This window comes from Sturnus vulgaris, chromosome 3 (assembly GCF_052056855.1).
Source record: "Sturnus vulgaris isolate bStuVul1 chromosome 3, bStuVul1.hap1, whole genome shotgun sequence".
In the NCBI taxonomy this organism is placed as follows: domain Eukaryota; kingdom Metazoa; phylum Chordata; class Aves; order Passeriformes; family Sturnidae; genus Sturnus; species Sturnus vulgaris.
In genome coordinates, this window is record NC_142245.1 from 100,227,988 (window position 1) to 100,241,816 (window position 13,829).

The following is a 13,829-nucleotide window of genomic DNA, read 5'->3' on the forward strand; positions in this document are numbered from 1 at the left end:
ATGGTGCGGGACTCGACGATCTCAGGAGGTCTTTTCCAACCCAACTGATTCTGTGATTCCGGGATGAAATGTACCCTCCAGCCCTTGGGACACCCCACATCCCCTTGAAGCTTCCATGTCCCCTCCGTGGCTGAAGCACAGAAGTCAGAATCATAGAATAGTAAGGAGTGGGAAGGGACCCACCGATCACCGAGCCCCAGCCCCGCTGCCATGGGCAGGAACACCTCCCACCAGGCCAGGGCCCCATCCAACCCGGCCTTCAACACTTCCAAAGGTGCGGCATCTACAGCTTCCCTGGGGAACCTGCGGCAGTGTCTCACCACCCTCACAGGAAATAATTTCTTCCTCCCATCTAATGTCTAACACCTGGATCTCTGTCCCCTCAGTGAAGCCTCAATGACCCCTGGAAGCGCGCCCCTGTGCCCTGGGTGCCACGCTGCGCCCCGAGCCCGCGGCGGCCCGGAACGCAATCGCAGGGCCGCGGTTTCCAGGCGGGCCGCGGAGCCGCGCGGCGCGGTTGCCGTGGAGCCCCGGGAGCGGTGGCCCCGGGCGCGGCCGCCATGGACGATGAGGACGCGGTGGGGCCGGCGGGGTTGGCTGGGCCGGGGGCGCTTCCCCGCCGGGCGGGCAGCGGCTGCGGGCGGCGGGGAGAGGGGGGGGCGAGGGGGAGCGGCGGCGGGCGGTCCGGCCTGCCCACACTGGGGTCCGGCCCGCCTGCCCCGGCCCGGTGCTGCCCTGGCCATACCGGGGCCCGGAGGCGGCGGGCGAGGCCCTGCCCGGCCCCTCGGCGTTGGCCGGTGCTCGGTGTCGGCCGGGGATCTGCCGCCGGCCGGGCCCGGCGGAGCTGCCCCTCCCCATCACGCACGTGGGCGTTTCTGGAACCACTTTGTTTTAATCTGTGGGTTTCCCTCTTCTCTTTCTCTCTCCGGTTTCTCCGGGAGGCACCAGTTCGTGCGGGCTTTCTCCCAACGCGTTTCTTTGCAGTTTTAGAAACGTATTTTTCCTTTCGCCTCCCCCTCCAGTTTTTGTCTCCTTTTTCATTTCTGATGGATGGGTTTTTTTAAAGCCCCGCCACGTGTGTGCGAGGCGTGGATCACCATTCACTTGTTCTGACGCTCACACACGGGAGCTGGCGCTTGACAGCTACAATTATGTGTTCAGAGTTACCTGTGGCTGATGGCAAGTGCGATGATCACTTGTTACCAACCTGAGCTAACACAAAGGGTATAAATTCTCTCCTCTAGAAATCATTTCAGAAGATGTGCGATAGCCTAGTAATAATGCCTTTTGTTTTACCTGAGCAATTGTGAAAGTCTGTTTTTTCTTCATTTCAGAGAGATTTTAATGAGCGCTGTGCCCAGTGTTCAGAAGTGAACTGGGGTCTCACTGATGGAGGTGGATTTTATTGTAGATCTTGTCACTATGTTACTGAGGTAAAAAGACGAGTTGCTGCCTTGGAAAAGGTTTATTCTGATTGGTTCTTGACTTTAAGAGAATGAAAATTTCTTCTTGGCTTTGGGGACAGTATTTTTATTCTTCCTTCTTCATGCTTTAGTTGACACTGTTTAAAACTAATGTTCCTTGAAATCGCAGCACTTGGAATGAGCCCTCTTGGCCGGCTGTGTTGCTGTAGCTGTGGTGTCAGTGTGCTCTCTAGATGCCTTAGAAGCATTGCCTGGGTGTTGCTGTGTTTCATGCAGTTCAAATCTAGGACTGATGCAAACCCTGATGCATGTCACCTGTTTGTCCATGATAGTAATTCTCTGTTTTTTAAATTTCTGAGTGAAAAGTTCAGACTGTCTCATCTCATGTTAGTGTAGGAATTTTTAGTAAATTCCTCCATTTGTTTTATGATGGGGAAATCTGTGCAAGTTAGATGTGGGTCTTTTTCTAGCTAAGATGTATTCTTGTTTTGCAGAGAACTAGAGAAGTTGTAAACACTGATTTTATTACAAATTCAAGAGTCCAAACAATCTCCAAAGGTTCAAAAAAGCAGGAAAAAAATGGTATGTATGAGTTTCTATCTGTATTTTGCAAAAGAGTGGCTGTTTAGCCACTGTTCACGTAGGCCATTATGTCTTTGGTGAAGCACAAAAGCGGATAGGCAGGAAAAACTGTAGGAGTGGGAACAAAATGCACCTCCCTGATGCTGTCACAACCTTCAGAGATCACACTTGGTGACTTCCTGAGCCACAGATGACCTCTGTGAGCCCAGTGATGGGTTTTTTTTTGATTGAATAGAGCTGTGCATTACTTACTGCTGCTTTGATTTGTGGAAGCAAATACTCACTGAAGCTACTGGTGGCATGCATTCAGATGTGGTGATCCTTTGTTCTTTCCCTGTGATGGCTATCACAAAACCAGAGAGGTTGTTTTTCTTGGCAAGTGAGATGTGATGGTGGTCCAGCTCCAGTGTCATTCTGGCCTGTGTTACAGGCACTTGGCCCTGCAGCCTGCACACAAACTGCACAGAAGAGGTTTCATGCAGTTCCAGTAGCTGAACCAGTACTGCATCTTTCTTCCAGAGTCACTATTTTACTTTTAATTTCATGACTATTCAGAAGAATAGTGGTCATTATAAATGAGGATCTGTGCCATGAGGATGTAGTGGTAAAGCTGCTGCCAGAGCTCTCTGTGTGTTCTGTATTGGCTGGATGCATTTCTTACTGTTGCTGCCACTTTCAGAAACCAAAACTGCATTAAAATGCCAAATAAAGCAAGGAGTTATCTTTCTCTTCAATGTGCTGATCTACCTTTGCTCTGCTGTAGAGGCAGCGGATTGCTACATTCCTTTGAAAAGAGCAATTCTGTGGAAGTGAAAGGAGGTGTAAAAAGGACCTCTCCACTTTTCCTTATCCTTATTGCTTCTAAACTTTGGGCCATGTACCACTCATGCTTTTCATTTATCCTGTTGAGAGTTAGTCAACCCCCAGGCTTCCTAAGAAAGAAATGCTTGTCTTCACACACTTCCTTCTGTGAATGCAGCCATGTTACACTCTATTCCATGAATGTATAGGAGTAAGCTGTGTCTGTTAGTTCACAGGTTAGCAGTTAAGAGCAGCATCATTATAGCAGGGCAGAAGATTTGAGCAGATAACTTCTAAGGTGGTGAGATGCAAGGTGTGTTTCAGAACAAAAGTAGTGAAGAACAGATGTGGAAGGAATGAAAAGGGAGTTGAGAAATGCAGAGAAAATTTCTAAAACCAAAAGCTTGTAGAAAAGGTTAGTAGTAAATTTATAGAAGTAAGGGTGAAAAGTAATTGTAATGCAGCCTGAAGAAATATTCAGTAGATTGGAGCAGGCCCACTCCCTGTGAAATTCATGTTATGCTACGATTTTTTAGAAGTTGGGATATTCTTTTTTTTTGAACATGTGTGATTCTGTGTGAGAGTATGGTAAAGCACATGGTGATATTGGTTATTTTTTGCCTGACTCACTACTGTAATATTCCAGTTTTCTGTGTCAGGGGTGGGAAAGAAATGTTCATATTTCATTTTGAATGTCAGGTTCTCAGTTATTTTTAAACTGGTGATTTAACAATGCTCTGCTCAATTACAAATGCCACACTAGACATTATAATGAATTATATTATTCTTGGGGAATGTGTGAAGTTCTTGTTCAGTAACTTTTCTTCACATTTAAGGCTGTGAATAAATGGAAGTTTGTGGAGTGTTCAGTGTAAGCTGGTTTATGCACTAGGATCTGAAATTATTAACCAGCAATATGGGGATAAGTGTGCATAAGGTTGAAGAAACCCAAAACAGTACAAACAAACATAGCCTCCCTTTTTTTTCCCTTAGATGGAGGCTGTGAATGGTATATTTGTGAAGGCTTTCAGCTTGTACTCAAGAAACAGGTGGAAGCTTTAGAAGCATTAGGAGTATGTCCACAAATGAAGGTATGTAGTTGTCAGTGTTGTACACTCTGTGTGTGTGTTACAGAAGGTGGGATTTTAAAAGATTTTAATTTTTGAAGTGAATCCCACAAGTCCCTGTTTAAAATCATTGAGCATATGAAATCAAAAATTGTTTCTCTGGTAATTTTAAAACAGATTTTATAAACCACAGTGAATAAAATTAGAGATGGAATATTATAGAGATTCCTGAGTTAGAAATTACGCTCTGTTCTCTCAGCAATTAATGATCTTATAAACACTGTACTAATTACCATCCATTTGTGTTTATCAGGATGAAATTCTGTGCAATTTTTGGAGGTGTTACCTTCAGAAGAGCAAGCAGGCATATTGCAAGAGACCAGCTGCAGAAACTGTCAAAACATTATCAGTAAGTGAAAGCTCAAACCCCATGAGATGTTTGGTGTCTTTTTAAAAGCAACAACATAAATCTTTGTTTAGACGACATATCTTGCTGATAATAATGTCACTTCAGTATAAAGGAGATCATATAAACAGGCTTGCACATGTCCATTTTATTGGATTTCAGTTTTTTACCTATTTCAAGAGATTAATATTTCTGTGACTGTTTGAAACTTCTTATTTAAAAGTATTGCTTTGTCTTGACACAGATAATCAGTAAATAAAAAACACAATGCAAAATGTATCATCAGCTACCATCCTTTCCTGCCTGCTCTCTTGAAGCTTGAAAGCTTGGTCAAGCTTTGATTCTGTGTTGCCAACTTTCTGGTCATTGTAGCAGATTAAAATATAGTCACTAGAAGTTTTTAATCTTGAGAAATCCTTTAAAAATGCTTCTCGTTCTTTTTTTTTTCCCACTTGCTGGTGATTCATGGAGTAAAAATGTGAACAGTTTGGGTTTTAACTTTTACTGTTAATGTTGCATCTGTCATGCTTTATGTGGTTTGTTAAACTAAGAGTGGCTAATACAAACATTTATGTACAAACTCCAGGTGTGTGAGAGCAGTACTGATGTGGACAGTGATCCAGAGAGACCCAGCCTTCTGCACTTGCTGTCTCTCTCTGAAAGTGAGGGGGATCTGCAGACCGACTGCAGCTTTGCCTCATCAGTGAGCAAGGTCTCAGGTAGGAGCAGTGAGCTGAACTATCTGAAAACCAGTTTTTCTGTAGTTTTTAAATATAAGTAGATTTAAAGTGTATTTGTGTACAGTGAATTGGAGGAAGTGGTTTGAAGGTGTAAATTTTTCAGTCTTGTTTGACACTGTGCTACTTTATATTCTACCAGAAATAGAAGACTTCCTCCCCCAACCCCCACCCAAGGAGATAAAAGTTGAACAGGACCTGGAAATAGAGTGAGAAGTGCAGGAGGAAGTTCTGTTTTACAGCAAGTTTGCTCCATGCCTCGTGTTTGGAGTGGGAAAAAAATTGCTGTTATATCTGCCAAGCTAGATGTTCACAAACACAGCAGCTTTGAAGAATAAGCACTTATTTAACCAATAGCAGAGGTGTCTGTTACGACTTTGATGTTAGAAAACATGAGTTTGTTCTTTAAGGGGGTGTATTTTTTTTCTATCCCATAGATATATTTAGCTTTTTAATTTTTTTCTTTACATTATTTTGGTATTTCTGTGTCTTTTGTCTCCACAATCTTTTTACTGCTTTCCTAATGACCCGTTCTATGAAAAATCGTATTTTAGCATTCCATCAGTTTCTCTTTCTGCTTACAATAGCATCTGGAAAATATTTACAGAATGCTGAAGTTTTTAATTAGAATGTTGTAGAAAATTGGAGTGTTAGGTTCTGCTGGGCAAGTGTAATATCAGACAATGCTGCAATGCCTGATACTGAAAATGCATTGCAAGGCACATTTGAAAGCTTTTTCTTGTGTTTTAAAGTCTTGATGGTTTTCTTTCTTGCTTTATTCTTTGGTTGCTTTTTCCTTCTTTATCTGTCTCTGTGTTTCTTTTTCCCCTGTTATGTACTATCCTCCTTATGTCATATTTCTGTTCTTCTGTGATATTGCCTCTTCTACCCTCAGAAGCATGCATTACAGTATTTTGCAAAGTCCAGAAGTGGTAATAGAGTAAGAAATTTGATCAGCCACAGTAAGGAAACTCCAGACAGAATTAGGGAGGGGGGGGAAAACAGTGTAAAAATGGTGATGCAAATTTTTTTGAATATTATGTTAGAACCTTTCATCCTTATATATTAAAATGACAACATTTTGAGGTAAAGAGTCACTGTATGTTTGTGCATGTAGAATATTGGGTGTTATACAAATATAATACAAAAAGGAAAGAATTGAGTGAAGAATTTCTAGTGAAAATATTCCCTTGAATTTTCTTCCCCTTTTTGATGTCTAGGAGCTCCTTTCTTCCGTGATACTTGTGCCTTTCATAGGTCTGTTGCATAAAGTTTTAGAACTGCAAGCTAGTCCTACGTAGGCCATAATTTATTGTCTTGGTTGTTTCAGAGATTGCATTCAGCATCCAGTAGTCATCACTTTCACTGAAATCACTTGAAATTAGTTGAGTTCAGTGATACTTTAAGTAAATTTTGTTGAAATCAGACAAACATAGAAATTGTTTTATCCATTGAAATGTAGCATAAGTAAGTGTGTTCTAGTCTCTTGCAAATTCTTGTGAAGATTCATAATTATTTTCTTTGGTGTCTTTTCTGCTGAGCTGTTACTGCTACAGACTAGAAACCTCAACACCCTCCTCCTTTCCCCAAGAGGCTTGTCCAGACGGCAGTTGGGGTTTTTTTGTTATTTTCATGTAGGGTTAATAGCAAATTCCACTGAGTATAGCACTGAGATATTGCTAGAGAAGCCTATAAAACTCTTAAATTATTAGCTGCACGTAACTGTGTGTTGTCACACCTTGCATAAACTGGAAGAAATAAAAGGAAATTGTGTGCCATCATTAAGGCCACAAATATAATGAGGATTATTTTAAATTGAGTTAAATGTGAAATTAACAATGAAGCTTCAGTCACAGAGCTGCCTTTAAGCACAGATATCCGTGTGAAAGGTGAAGCAGTTAACTCCAGGGATTAAGGCGGTGTTTCAGTGCTCCTGCCTTTGTTCCCTGACGCACCTGTGTGCGCTGGGATGCTCTGCTCTGTACCGGGAGTTCGGGCCGGCTCTGAGCGCCTGTGCCGGGGCTGTGCCGGGGCTGTGCCGGGGCTGTGCCGGGCCTGTGCCGGGCCTGTGCCGGGCCTGTGCCGGCTCTGAGCCGGCTCTGAGCGCCTGTGCTGTGCCGAAGCTGTGCCGGGGCTGTGCCGTACCCGTGCCCTGCCCGCAGCGCAGGCTCCGGGGCCGGTAGGTGGCAGCGCAGCCCGGCCCCGGAGCGCTGTGTGCGCTGTCCCCATCCTGCGGGCGCTGCCGCTGACCCTGCGCCCTCCCCGCCCGCGGAGCTGCCAGGCTCTCGGAAGGTCCAAATCGTTTTCAGCGGGCTCTTTGCCCTGGCCCTGCGGCTCCCAGCTGGGGAGCTGTGGTTCCAGCTCTCGCCATTCCTGTCTGAGCAGGTGAACAGTTTGTGGTGAAGCGAAGTGAGGAAAATCTCGACAGAGTCAATGCTGACGTTTTGTGCCAGTGTGATTTAAATACATTTTCCTTCATCCTGTCTGGGTCATGGTGTAGGGAAGAGAGGCTTACAGATTTATTTTTTGTTTATTTCTTTGGTTCTCTTTCCCTGAACTTGCAGGTTTCACTGCTGAAAAGGTTCCAAACCTATAAATAACTACTAAAACAAAATTTTCTCTTTTTTCTGTTTCTTAGTTTTTAGTGATTCACCTCACTAAGGAAGTAGAGAGGTTTGGATATTAACTTATTTGGGTTTTTTTCCCACTCTCTTCACCGTTTTCCTACATTCTTGTTCTAACGTTGTTTCTTTGACACTGAATTTATATACTTTTTTTTTAAGAGTACCTGTGTTTCCACAGTTAGAGATCATAGGATAGATGGATTCAGGGCAGACTTTTAACATCAGAAAAGTAATCTGCACTGTAAATGCCTTTTTCAATAAAGTCTTGCCTGTTGAAATTTAAAACTGTGTTTTAATCCCAAACTCAGAGGAATTGATCTAAGTACATCCAATTTTCCCTTGTTTCCTCTCAGTTCCTTTAGCTCTCAAATGGAAAACAGTATTTCCAGCTCATAATTACCATTAATTATATGTTACATGGGAGTTAATGTCCCATGTAACATATGTCCTAGTCAAGTGGAATAGCACTTTATGAAACAGGTTGTCATCTCATATTGTGGTAGATGAATAAATTAGGGTTAAACTATTTCATATAAAAGTACACAAACAAGCAAAAAACTCAAATTAATTATTTCAAAATGTTACAAGTTGCTGAACAAGTCCTGTATATTCCTTTATCTTGTTTTTTGTATGCCATGGTTCATGTATCTGTCATATCAATTGTTCTTTTTCTTTTCTGTTTTTAACAAAAACCCAAGAAAGCACCTCTGTGTACTCTGGATCAGTAGATGGCAGCTTGTATATAGTGAAGAACCAAAAGGAGAAACTGAGGATGACGATGCCAATGACCCTTTCGTTTTGTTACATGGCATTACTCTGGATGAGAGAACCAATTACATTGTCTGAGTTCTTAAGGTATGCATAGTCTCTAGTGAAGAATTGTTGCTTTTATAAATAATAATAATTTTTTTAAAAAAGCTCTGTACTATTGCCCTCGTGAATTTGTAATAGTAAAGAATCAGTAATAGTGAGTTTTTTATATTTAGTTGTCTTGTCTTTCCTTTGTCATAACCATTTGTGCAGCTGCTGTTGGAGGACAATCTCTGTTGATTGCAGTAAATTTCAAAGACCTGTAATGAAGGAGGTTTTGAAGTTAGAGAAGCTTTTTATCCTTCTCTTTCAAAAATTCTTAAGACTTGCTGGAGGTGTGTATGGCCACACTTCCGTGATATTTGCTGTTGTCAGCATGTCAGAATTAAATGAGTAAACATTCTCCAGGACTTACATCAGTGTCATCCTGCAAACAATACCAGCAGTATACAGTGATCTGAAATGTAGCAAAGTAACTTCATGCAATGGAGTTGAAATTAATATAGGAAGATCATTTTGTCTTCATATCTTTTTATCTGTAATTATCAGAGTTCAGAATAATACTTTTTAATATGGTAGAAATAAATTGTTGTAATAATAGGGTTTGATGCTAAATGGAGACTGTCAGGCTACTGCTGACAATGCAGTTCCCTTCTCTCCCCTACAACAAGGCCATGAACACTTTTTTTTATTTACTTCAGGAATGAAAAATAATTCATCAGCTCTTCTTGTTGGCAATAAATATTTTAAATCAGGCCCAAATAAGTTCAGGAATTCCTAGATTTTCCTTCGAAGACCTTTTACATTCTGATATCCTGTTCTTTTAACAACTGTTGAAATACTGGGTATTTCTAAACAGATGGTAAAAAAACATTACTTGGCCAAAATTCAAGGAATAGAAATACTCAAGTAAATACATTGGCAAATCAAATTGAAAACTCAGACAAAGTAAGTGCTTTCATTTTTATTTTTCAAATATATAACCTGTGAGTTAAAAGGCAAGGCAATGGGTACATTGTCCCCCACCTGTGGCATAGCTGCTGGAAGTGTGATGAATGCAAGGGATTTTTTTTCCCCCAGAGCCTGATGTTCCATCGTGGCCTTTCTCTCCTTGCGTGCCAGGTTCCACCTGCACTTCTCTAGCTTTGTACAAGCTTTCCAAGAGGGATAGGTATTCCAGAACACTTTTTTGCAAGTACTTTTGAAAATAAGAGGTTTTTATGTCTTGAAGTACAATAGTTACTACTAGATAATCAGTTGCTATGCAAAACAATTTGACCCTTTCTTTTTACATTAGGGGTGGCTGTTGCCTTCGTTGATCAGAATTGCACAAACCATTGGATATTTGCGTAACTGGATGTGATATTGCATAAAAGATGCTTGTAAAATTTTCAGTAAAATGCCATACTATTCAGAATTCAAACTAGTACCCTGCAATACAAAAGTATTTATTGAGTAGATTAAGAAATAGTAGAACTCAAAGGTAGTGCTCTATTGCAGGATTTTTACTGGCTACATTCTTCTTTAGGAAATTCTGTACAAATCAGAACTACTGTTTTTCTGAATGATCAGCAAATAAATAATGTAAAATCTGTCTAATAATGTTTGTATCTGGCAAAAATCTAGGTAGTAAATTACAAGTTCTGGGACAGAGCAACTGGTTCATGCTGAAGAATTATTAGTTAGCCCATCCTGTTTGGAGAGAAAAGTTAATAATTAAATGCATAGTCTTTGGTTATTGTATCTTGGAAGTTGTCTCTGGAAGCATTGTTGGCTCATAGCAGGCAAAGACATCTTCACATGTTTCTGTCTTAGTACAATGGTGTGGTTGGAAGAAAACCCAACCAAACAACAACCATTGAAGTCAACTGCCAAGGGGGAAGATAGATTGTTTTGTTTGCATATGAATGGTAAATTATTGTATTTGGCACTTTAAAAATTGGAGACTGCAGAAAAGATACTGGAAAATTATTCAGAACCTGGAGACTGTCCTTTGGACTAATATCCTTAAGAGATGAGCAGACTTGAACAGATTTAGAGAAAACATGAAAGCAATAAAAAGGCTGGGAAAAGATTTTAAAAATCAAGTAGCAAATATAGCACAGAAAGGCATAATCTGAAACTAATAATTGGAAACTGAAATGAGATTATTTGAATGAGAAGGTATAATTTAATTAGATAAAATTTGTGTGTAAGACTGTATAAATCATAATGATTCAGTAACTTTAAATGCATTGAACATAAGAACTGGATTGAGTACAGAAAGTGAAGTTGAAAAGAATGTTATTTGTATTGCAAAGTTTTAGCATGATACGATAGTTATATAAGACTGTAATTATGTTATCATGCTTTCCTCCCTACCCTTAAGGTCTTTGCCTTTCAACAAGTTTGATGAAGAAGTAGAAAGAATTTTAAATTGCATGAACTACCATAAAATACTTGTTTTCTGACTTCTGAATATTGAAGTTAAAAAAACCAGACAATGTTCACATTTTTGCATGCATTAAGATACAAAATAACGACAGACGGAAGATGAAAACTATGCAGAGAAAGCATTAAGTATTCAGCATTACCTTTTAAGTCTTTGTAGGCAAATTGTTTTATTTAAACCAGTTGAATTAGAGTTCTGTTTAAAGTTCTGCCTTGTTTTTTCCTCAGTTTGGTTTTCTCTGTACCCTGAAGTCAGCTGACTACCACTCCTCCCTTGTGATACATGCTTAGGCACTAGGGTTGGGCAATCTGCCAGCTTTTAAAGGATTTACAACACCAAAAATATACTCCTCCTTGCTACTTGACACACTTAGCAGAAAAACACTACAATTACCTCCTCTGACAGGAACATTTTGGTTTAAAAATAACACTTTCAACAATGTTCTACTCAAGTCTGTGCTACACATTAAATCATTTTCCATTGTGGATAGTCTTACAATATTCTGTATTATGTATATTATTCATTTAAATAATAAAATAGTTGAATTTTGGAAAAAGTTTCAAGATGCTAGACTTTTGAGATTCTGAGAAATAATGCCTTTCAAATGAGGTTATACCTAGTTGTGGTGGCCAGAGTAAACTTATAATCAGTTTGTGGCATTACTGTGGCTTTAACAGATGCATCACTTCCTTGTAGCATGCTGAGGAACTAGGATTTTTTTCATACTTGGGCCTTATTAATGTATGTTGCTGCTGTAATTAAATGGACTGTGTACTGTATCTGCCAATCAAGTTTTCAAGCACCTCCCTGATAGAACATAGTCCTACAGGTGTTTTGACCATCTGTCTGTTAAATGAAAGGTCTGGAGGAACAGCAGACAAAAGAAACTGTTCTGAAGTGCTATTCCAAATCTGGGCTTTTGGATTAAGTGTTAAAACTTGAATCATCAGCACATTCTATTCATAACAAGGTATTTGTGCTTGCTAGAGTGTAAAAACAAATTTAACCTGAGAGAGAAGAGCTTTTTTTTTTCCTAGAGACAATTTTAAGCTAGAAAATATATTATTTTTAAACAGTTGCAGTGCTTTGACTTGGTGCAGCCATATTAGTGAAAAACTTTTTTTTTTAAAAAAAAGGTGTGGTGGACACTTCTTGTCTGTTGCAGTGTAAGGATGTGGTTCCAGCATCAGTTTAAGCTGTTCCAAGTTTTTGTTGCTCTAGTCTTGCATAAACATTCCTGTTCTTTCTCTTGCCATGGCTACTAGCATTCATCCAGTTTGTGGTTCATTAGTTGAAAATAGATCTACAGAAGATAAATTTTGTAAAAGAAAGTTTCACTGGACATTTTAGTGCAGATTAATGTGCTTCACTGCTGCCCCTTTCTGCGTTGTGCTGGCAGTGATGTTCCTGCAGTCACTTGAGTCAGTTGGAGTGAAACCCTGAAGAGCCTAGTTCCTAATCTGGTGCTCTGAGAAGTCTCACAAATGCTTTTGTCAGCAGGGAGGAGTGTGTGGCAGGGGACTGGAGGAGGGTGGGATTTCCCATTTCAGAGGCAGCAAGCTGTGAGGGTGGTTTGGCTACATCACCACTCCACCACACCCGAAACAAGGTCCTGATTGCCTGTCCTCTTGCAGCTGCTGCTGTGCTGGCTCAGGCGTTCGCTGCTCTCAGTGTCTCGGTTCCAGGCCTTCATATCTGACAGCTAATGATGTGATTGTGCCTTAGTGTGTGTCAGCCAAAGCTTATCATCAGCTGAGCTAGTAATGCATCACTGTTGCTGAAAGGAGAAGGTCCTGCTTCCCTTTTTCCTCTTCTCCTGTCTGTGTGATGCATCCCCTGCCCTCTGGCAACTGTTTCACTTGTAGAACCATCTGTGAGGCTCTTCACAGTTTAGATGATGAAAGAAACCTTGCTGGCAATAGGGTAACAGGTGGTTTTCTGCTGCTGTTGTGACTTATATTTGGGGAAGAGATGAGCAACAGCAGCTCCTGGCTGGATCACAGGGAGGGAGGTCTTGTGTCGAGCTTTTAGTTTGGCTCAGTCAACTTTGTGAAACCATACCTCAAACTTATGTTCCTCAGTTTGGTGGATGACTAAAATGAGCTAAAGAATTGATGTGCCGGTCCTCAGCAGGTCGGGCAGGGTGGCAGGGACCAGCAATGGGGTCTGGGTTTGGAGAACGGGAGCCCAGTGCTCATCTCCACTCAGGGTGGGGAAATGCTGGTTGAGGAAAGCTACTGAAATTTCATGAGCAAAATGATCATTACACAATTTGATTAGACAGGTCTATGCATCACCTGTAACTTCTTCACTTTAGAGACTAATAAGCAGAGCTTTGGAACAAAGGCTATTGGGCAATATGATTTTTCATATTGCTGTTATTTTTCAGGAATCATTATAAATTATCTGAGGCAGTTTTGATCATGAAATGCAATGCACTTTTTATTTTAATCCTGGGTTTAACTCATTTTTTTCAATTAAACTGAAAATTCAGGTAGGACTGCTTAAAAAAAGATAGACTATAATTGCAAACTGTGGAGTAACTAGCTTTTAAACAGAATTTTAGTCAACTTCAATAGATATGCTCTACATACATGGAACAAATAGTGATGAATGCACAGAACTGGGAGATAGCAGGTGAGCTTGTGAATTCCTGTAGGCTCAGAAGGGACATGAAATGAAATGAAATGTGTGTAGACCAAGGAGTTACTAATCTATGTAGCAAGATCAGAGAGGTCCTGTGCAAATAACACATCTCAGGAGGGGAGAAAATGGTTTTCAGTCCTGATATTAGTTAATGAACAGTCTTCTCTGTTCGTAATGTTAACTTATTCAGGTTTAATGTGCTCTTTTAACAAAATTGATTTGGAGAAGAGGAGATGGGAAGGCATTTCTAACTAAGTCCTATGGGAGACTCCCAGTGTGCCTTAGTGTGGAAGGAGTGTGT

The 13,829-nt window shown here is 40.6% G+C and overlaps 1 protein-coding gene across 2 annotated transcripts in view; it reads left to right on the plus strand.

Annotated features, from left to right (window-relative positions):
* Nucleotides 1–488: 488 nt before the first annotated feature.
* The window catches only part of TAF1B (TATA-box binding protein associated factor, RNA polymerase I subunit B), a 45,489-nt gene continuing 32,148 nt past the window's right edge, over nt 489–13,829 (plus strand). Inside the window, exons 1-7 of one of the 2 annotated variants that reach the window (XM_088162396.1) lie at nt 489–578; nt 1,335–1,433; nt 1,919–2,006; nt 3,801–3,898; nt 4,188–4,283; nt 4,867–4,999; nt 8,340–8,496. In XM_088162396.1, coding sequence (XP_088018522.1) covers nt 561–578; nt 1,335–1,433; nt 1,919–2,006; nt 3,801–3,898; nt 4,188–4,283; nt 4,867–4,999; nt 8,340–8,496 — 689 coding nt within the window. In that variant the 5' untranslated portion in view covers nt 489–560. Of the gene's footprint in view, nt 593–1,334; nt 1,434–1,918; nt 2,007–3,800; nt 3,899–4,187; nt 4,284–4,866; nt 5,000–8,339; nt 8,497–13,829 lie in introns of both variants that reach the window. The other variant, XM_014894991.2, reaches the window with a different exon arrangement.